The following is an 8459-nucleotide window of genomic DNA, read 5'->3' on the forward strand; positions in this document are numbered from 1 at the left end:
TGTCCCCTCCCTCCCTCACTGCAGGGGGTTGATTTGCCCCCCAAGCCCCTTCTCTCCCCCCTCCCCTTCCACCACAACAGGCTTCATGCAGCTGCATGCAGCTGTATAGGAAATCAGTATCAGCCGATATGCCTCCTTAAATATTGGCTACCGGTATTGGCCCCCAAAATCTATCGGTGCACCCCTAACATGAACATATTTTAATGTTTCATTCATTAAATGGGTAGGAGGTACATTGTGAATGAGACAGCTGTACAGTGAATATTTTCATTCATTAATGTACAGTGGATACTGTGCATTTACTTTAGTACTTATTTAACCAAGTACTAAATAAATGTGCAGTAACCTGAATTACTGTGCAGTAGTGCAGCCAAACACCTTTTTAGTGATGCTTCTATGCAGTAGCCTAATAATTATGCACAGTAGCTTATTAGCACAGTTTGTGCTGTGATGTGCTACTGTGCAGTATTATTAGGCTACTGCACAATTAGTGTCTTGTGTAGATGTGAACACTGTGTAGTGTTCCAGAGCAGTGAACTACACAGCACGACAGCAAACTTCTGCACTGTGCAATGGGTCAGACTCATATGCAAGACATAACTGAATGATCATTTAAGTCCAATTTAGATTGCAACTAGCCTACACAGTGAGCAGCTGTTTTATTTATTTCTGGTATGTCAGGCATATCTATGTCATTATATAAATAATAACTAAACACAATAAACCATGCACAGCCACAGCAGAATTATACAATATGCTACTTCATCTTTACAAAGGTATTAGTTTTCTGTGACTGCATGTTAAATAATGAATAACTCCCCAAGCTGAAAAAGGAAGTTGAATGTAGGGAGCTTGAAATGACCTATGCAAGTTTAATCTTGAACAGCCAAGTTTGAGTGTTGGAGTCTGAAGAGTTACGTGCATCGAAACCATGAGTAACTCCAGTTCTGAATTGCCTCACCGAACAAAACAAAAATACTTTCTTTCTGAAACACAGAAATGTATCTTAATCACAAGCGAGGACCTATTGCTTACTACTTCCTGAAGGGGGAAAAATGACTGTTACAATTTCCTCATCATGCAGGTAAATTAGACAGCCTGGATACCGAATAAGATTATGCAAACAGATGTATTTTAACCAACAGTAAAATGCAGACTTGTGTCTGCAGAGAGGCCCAACTAAAAGGATACAAAATATCACTGTCTATAGTTAAGATCTACTAAGTTTTTTTAAGTAGAAAAGTATTTGATTTTCCCAACTCGGCTTCAGTTCTTTTTTAATTATAACACTGTCTGTGGAATTAAATTAGTAATTACGTATAAGCAATAACTTCCTAGGGAGAAACATGAATTAATGTAGGTGCAAAAATGTAGGCATGAAATATTGTAGGGGCAATTAAATAGAAAACTAAGGCTTATTTTTATGAAAACAGCAGGCCCTTACTATGCATACAACTGACAAAAAGATTTAACATCTCTTCTGCAAAGATGTCAGCCACTGCTTTACTTGACTCAGAATGGGACACAAGGTTGTTTAGTTTGGGGAAAGGGTAGGCAACTTTTCTGGATGGCAGGCTGCAATGACCTACTCTGCATCACAGGCAGATGGGCAGACATGTGTTCATCCCCACAGTGGCATGGGGAAAGCACTCAGCCAAAGCCCCCACTGCTGAATGCCATGGAAGGCCCATGTCTGTGGCCCAGATGTGGCCTATAGGCTGTAAATTGATAATCCCTGGTTTGAGGTGTTAAATACTATAAACTCCGCAGACTAGGCAGAGGGAAACCTAAAAACCTATACTAAACTAATTAGTTATGTATATTTTACCTGCTGTGACATATCCTTATGAAAAAAGGCAAACAGCAGAAAGTGACAAGTCTAAGAGTTTGATTATAATCCTGGATTTCAGAATGACTCTGTGAGCGCTTCTGTATGTCAGAGGCTGTCTCTCTCCAAACTGTGAATATTCATCTACCTTACTGAGCTTCATGAGCCTTAGCCAATGTTTGTGAAGTATTTTGAGATTCTTGATTATATGTTATATATAAATAATAGGTGGCATTTTCCCTTCTTTTTTGTAGGGAAATTTGCAGTCTCACCTCATAATGTCCTTGTTCATGAAAAAGTTTTCCTAAATTGTACAGGCAGCTGGTAACTGAGCTCTTATGAGCATGAGGATCCTTCAAATTTTCATCCGGAATCTCTGAACACTTCAAAAATGTCCTCCTTGCTTCCTCAGTCTTTCCTTGATTCATTAGAATAATACCAGTATTTAAATAGGCAGCTGTGAAGGAGGGGAAAAAAGGGTGTTATGTGTTTTACTGAACCTCTATAATATCATTATACTTGTTCTCCATTTTATATCCACAAGCCTAAGATATTCATAATGAAAAGCAACCATTGTGATAATTCAGTCTGGCCTCCAATCTAACACACGGCATAAGACTTCCATAGATGTTGGCTGATGCCTACTTAGGAGAACACTATTGCATATAATTATTTGTTTTGTTTAAGTAGAAGGAAAATGCTTCCATTAAAGCAAGCATATGCTTACACACACAGATACCAAAGTGACTTAAAAGCTGCAATTTGGAAACTGAAACGGGAAAATATAATTGGAAACATTCCTGGATCTTATTTGTGGAATCTCTTTCCCAGATAAGGAAATAACAATAAAAGACAAACACCTGAATCCTTGCATTTTTGATTAACTACATTCTATACAAAGCCAGAAAACATAAAGTACTTACGTCATATGTATTTGAGGCAGACTCTTGTGTATAGTACTAGGATGTGCCACTGCTTTCAGTTGTTCTATAGCTCATTGTTCATGGTGAAAAATGTTAATACAGCTACTGAATAATGAAGCAATGGTTCTATTAGCCATTGCACAGTAAAATCATTTCTGCTTCTCATTTTAACACTGAAAGCAAATTTTCTGAAATAAGAATGTCTAGATATGTACATCTATCTCCACAGTCTAGGACTAGGGACAGACATTACACAAACCGGTTTAAGCGATCAGAAACTGGTTTAAACCTGTAACAGAACAGAAGCTCAGGGCACATAAACCAGTCTCAAAATGGCCAAAACCAGTGTGAGAAATCTGGTTGAATGTAGTAACAGACTTAACTGATTTGGCTCAAACCTGTTTAAGCAATGTCTTTGCCTTTCTGGTTTAACTTAATCCAGAGTCCCCCAGCATCCCAGCATGCTCTCTGGGCTGGGCTCTCTGCTCCAGCCCAGCAGGGCTGGCCCTGCCCCTCTGCTCCCCAGATGGAGCAGGGGCAGGCAGGGACAAGGGTCTGCCCAGAGAGGAGGTTTGATTCCCCGCTCCCTGTTCCAAAGGCAGGGACCCGAGCCAGGTCTGATGAGCACTTCTCCACACCCCCACCCCTCCCGCTGCTGCAGCGGCAGGCCAGTGTAGACCCCGAGGCAGAAGGGGCAGGGAGTGGGGGTTATTCTACCCTCTATTACCACTGTCCCATGGGGAATGCAGCTGGGTCGTCCTGCCCCGACCACTGCCAAGCAGTGGATTAAGCCCACTCTTGTCCCCGCCGGTGTCTAGTGGAGGGAGGAGGAATGAGCTGCATCCTTGCCTCTCACATGTCCCAAGTAGACATAGTGGCCAGTGTCTAGCTGTGGCCTCACCCAGCTGCTGTAGTGGGAGGTGGCAGGGCCTTTGATGGGGGCAGCAGCCTATCATAGTGTCTGGGAGCACAAGCCCCTTCCCACCTGGCGGCCCTGCTGCAGGGCGGGCAGAGCTGTAGCAGACTGCACACAGCAGAACTGGGGCCCGGAGGGGACCAGAGCCCTCCAAGCCCCCTGCCCAGTGCTGTGGCCTGTAGCACCTTTCCCCATTATGCAGCATGACACCCCCTAGCCAGGAAGGGGCTCACATCCTGGGAAAACATGACAGGGATTTTGGCACACATAGCTCTGGGTGCGGGGGGCAGGATGCTTCAGCCCTGAACAATGAGCTCTGGTTCCAGCTGCCAAGTGCTTTGGAAGGCAGAATGTGCCCGGGGATTGCAGCTGGAGTTCCATGCATGGGGAAGAAGCAGATGGGCTGAAGCCTCCGTCCCCAACCACCGTCTCCTGGAGTGGCTCCAGAGCTGCAGGAATGGGAGGGTACATAACCGCTGCAGGCAAGGGGAAGCTGGCTTTGCCCTGTAGGGGTGTTTTTCTCCCCTCACCTCCAGCTGTGGCTCCTGCCACATCGCACAACACCACTCAGGGCTAGGAGATCTTCCTTCAGCCTGGCCACTTCAACCTGAACTGGGCTGAAGCTGCCAGACTGAAGGAAGTTCCCCTAGCCCTGAGCAGCATTGCGTGGTGTGGCAGGAGCCACAACTTGAGGTGAGGGGAGAAAAACAGCCTTGCAGGGCCAAGCCAGCGTCCCCTCACCTGTAGCAGTTATTTCCCCTCTCAGTCCTGCTACTCCAGAGCTGCTGTGGGAGGCAGCAGGGGACAGGGGGCAGCTTCAGCCTAGCAGCTTCCAACCTGCATGTGGAGCTCTGGCTGCAGCCCCTGGACACCTTCCACCTGGGCGCCTTAAGCCTTCCAAGGTGTCTGGGAGCTGAAGCCAGAGGTCCACACGCAGGACAGAAGCTTTCTGCCCTGCCACCCAGAGCAGCTGGAGGTGAAGGGGGAAGAACAGCCCCTGGTCCTGGCCAGCCCACATCTGCTTGTGTAGATGCAACCTTGGGTGCTGCACAGGGCAAGGGACATGGCAGTGGTCGCTGCTGGGCTTGGGGTCCCCCAGCAACTCTGAGTTGGCCAAGGAAGGCTGCTCCGCAGCCAGCCCACACCTGATGGAGCTAGATGTCAGTGGGCAGGGCCCCTTGGGGTGGGGAAGGGAGCAGGGTAATTCCCCGCTCTGCCCTCAGAGCACCGCAGTGGGGTTTGCCCGCTCAGATTGCTGCTGCCACTGTTCACTGTGTTCCCTGGGCAAGCAGCGGGGTAAGCCCCTTCTGCCAGACACCAGAGGGAGGGGGACAGGAGGGAGCTTATTCTGCTGCTTGCCCCAGGCAGACAGCAAACAGCAGCGGGGGTGGTCAGGGCAGGCAGACCCCACTGCAGTGCCCAGGGGGCAGCAGGGGTAGAGGGGAGAATAACCCCCTTCCCTGCCCTCTCTGCTTCAGGAGCACATTGGCCTGCTGCTGCAGCAGCGAGGGGGGAGTGCCTGGCAGACCTGGCTCGAATCTCCGCTGGTTGGACAGGGAGGGGGAATTAAAAATCTCTCTGGCCAGTTCAACCCAGGCTGGCCAACCACCCCCAGCACAGCTTCTCTGCAGCCGAGGGCATGTTTTAGTGCTCTCCCAAGCACCTAGCCTAAGCAACTACAGGCAGTCCTCAACTTACAATGTTTCAAGTTACAATGTTTTTCACTTACGTTTATAAATGACCCTGTTTCAACTTTCTGACATCAGTTTTGATTTTACAATGATTGATCCGATGCAATGCCATGCCAGTAAACACGTTCACTGCATTGCCTATCTCCCTGGAAAATATCTGTCCAAACTTCCTTGGACACTTTCTTTAAGAAACCCAGACTCCAGAAAAACCTGCAGCCAAGACTCCTGAGAAGACTCCAGCCAAAAGCCCTTCAAAAATTCCAACCAAGAACCCTTCAAAAAGTCCAGCAAAGTCACCTCAAAAAAGTCCTTCCAAATCAATGTGATTGCTAATTACAATATAAATACATTAATGTAGCTATATTACTCACATATAATTGACTGAGCACAAAATTATGGGGTATTTTTGGTGAAAATAGGGAATCAGGCCTTGGTTCAGGAACCAATCCCCCATTTATAATACTGTTTCCTATGGGAAAATCGGTTCCGAGTTACAACATTTTGACTTAAGACGTAGTTTTCAGGGATCAATTGTCGTAAGTCTGAGGACTACCTGTACAGGCATGTGCCCGCATTTTCTCAGTTCAGAGCGTATGTCTGTGCTGTTACAAACCAGTTCAACCTATGCAAGTTAGACTAACCTGCAAAGGTTGAATCAATTCAGGCTCTGGCTTTTGCACGTCTACTTCTAACCTAAAAGTACTAAAGTTTACTTTGTATGCTACTGCATAAGTATCCCTCTTTCATTCCTTAAGTGATTATAAGATTAGAATATGAAGGGTGGGGGGAGGGGGAAACTACTGAATTACTTACAAGCTAATGTGGGTCTGCTACCAATTGCCAGTTTATAGTAATGTAGTGCTTCTGAAAACCTGCTGTTTTCCTGTAACAGTAATCCTCTGTATGAAGATAAAAAAGAGAAGGTAGAACATTACTGTAAATAACAATTTAAAACATAACTATCATTCTGTCATCCCAGAGGAAGCAAAAATTTTAAACACAGAACTAAGATAACAAAGGAAATTATACTGACCTGTATTCAAAGAAGTGATACAATAAAAAAACCCACTTACTTGCAAATATTAATTCAGAGAGGAAATTATCGTCATTGAAAAATAGGATTAATTTATAGATGTCAGGTGCATTCATATAGGTTTTGTTAGGTAGTTATTAAAATGCAGCGGTGTCAGCTTCTGTGGAAACTGGATGATTCAGTCATATTGAAAGAAAATGGGAGATTTGAGGACTATTTTTTTTAAATAAGGAAGCTAGGGTTCCTGAGCTATTGTCAGCAAATAACCTTTCATATTTAGCCTCTTTCCTATTTGCAACTAGAGAGAAACTGAATTTTTCAAACAAGTTTGTTACTCAGAGTTCATCACCTAATAGTTTTAGAGAAATGTAATTTCAATGAGAGGCTCTTTTGAGCTATTTGGTTTGACTATTCATGGTACGTTACTGGCATATAGGACACATGATGTAGTTTCCCCCTTGTGCATAGAAGACAACGTGCAGCAACAGAAAGGAAAAGGAAAGACGCTTTCCAGTGCCAGCCCTTTATATGCAGACAAGGTTCTCTGGGTAAATGTGACATAGTTTATTAGACTGACTAAATAATTTTTCAACTGTTTAGTTGGTCTATAAAAGATCCCACATTTACCCAAAGAAGCTTGTCTGCCTATGTCCTTAGACCAACATGCCTATAACCAACAGTCCTTTATATGAACACTTACCCAAGTATTAAACTTTTGCTTCCCATAGAAGATTAAAAAAAAGACAAAAGAAACAGAGAGAACATATAATTTTAAGGGATTTTTTTAAAAACAGGGTCAGGATACTTCTAACATGAATTCTTAGCTTTCCATTCAGGTGAATGTTCAGTACTTAGTACTATAATATTTTCAGGGTCTAAATGGATGTTTAAAAATTAAAGGGCAGAAATACTTGAAATAAAACCTTTCATTACTCATAATAATAGTACAAAAAGGCTTTCGTCAGAGTCTGACCTGACAGTAAAAATATGAGGTTGCTTCAGAAAATAATGGTCATGTCAAAACACTGTTTTTACTTGAATCTAAGATGACCCTGAATTCAAGACAATAATCAATAATTAGATTATCTACATGGAAGATTTATAAATCTGTTCTAATTTTCCATGTAGATAATCTTATTATTGTAGGATCATCTTTAATTCACCACTCCCACCACTGCAGGAGGGTGGGGGGCAGGCAATGGCAAACCCAGGTCACAGAAGTCACCTAACCCCCTACCACCCTCCTATGCGTGATCCTCCCTGAATATTTACTCAATTCTAGGATGATCCTCCCTGAAATTAAATTGAGCTAAGGAGAATAGCCAGGGAGGCACTCAGGTCCCGGAGGGGAGAGGAGTCAGGTGTCCAAGAAGAGTGGTCGCTCCTTAAGGAGATGATCCTCCAAGCCCAAAGGGAGGTAAATCCCAACATGGATCAAAAGGGACCAGGAGGGTGCAAAAGCCCCCATGGCTCACCAAAAGGATCCGAGAATGTCTCCTAGCTAAAAGGGAGGCGTACACCCAATGGAAGGGAGGGGCCATCACCAGGGAGGACTATACTGCGGTTGCTCGGGGATGAAGGGGGGCAGTCAAGAAGGCCAAGGAAGAGATGGAACTGGGACTAGCTACCCGGATCAAGGACAACAAGAAGTCCTTTTTTAAATACATAAGGAGCAAAAAGAAGATAACGGGTAACATGGGGCCCCTGCAAGACAAGCTAGGAAATCTGGTTTTCACACCAGATGACAAAGCTAACCTATTTAACAATTTCTTTGCCTCTGTTTTCCTGAGCAGGGACCGAATCAGCCACCCCCCACCCACTGGTCCCCACTAATGCCCCAGGAGAGGCGCACCTAGACCATAGGTCAGTGAGGATCTAGTCAGGGAACTTCTGGAGGGACTGCATGTATTTAAAAAAGCTGGTCCGGATGATCTCCACCCCAGAGTGCTGAGGGAATTACCTGAAGTCATTGCAGGACCCTTGGACAGCTTTACAAGCACTCATGATGCTCTGGTGTGGTATCGGAGGACTGGAAGAGGGACAACATGGTTCTCATCTTCAAAAAAGG

The 8459-nt window shown here is 44.8% G+C and overlaps 1 protein-coding gene across 2 annotated transcripts in view; it reads right to left on the bottom strand.

Annotated features, from left to right (window-relative positions):
• TMTC2 (transmembrane and tetratricopeptide repeat containing 2) overlaps positions 1 to 8459 on the bottom strand; it is a 367617-nt gene that overhangs the window by 99143 nt on the left and 260015 nt on the right. For both annotated transcript variants that reach the window (XM_019543135.1, XM_019543136.1), the window contains 2 exons: positions 6172 to 6257; positions 2101 to 2285 (listed from right to left, as the gene is read on the bottom strand). In XM_019543135.1, coding sequence (XP_019398680.1) covers positions 2101 to 2285; positions 6172 to 6257 — 271 coding nt within the window. The remainder of the gene's footprint in view (positions 1 to 2100; positions 2286 to 6171; positions 6258 to 8459) is intronic.

Source organism: Crocodylus porosus, unplaced genomic scaffold (genome assembly GCF_001723895.1).
Source record: "Crocodylus porosus isolate Cpor-Errol unplaced genomic scaffold, CroPor_comp1, whole genome shotgun sequence".
Lineage (NCBI taxonomy): Eukaryota > Metazoa > Chordata > Crocodylia > Crocodylidae > Crocodylus > Crocodylus porosus.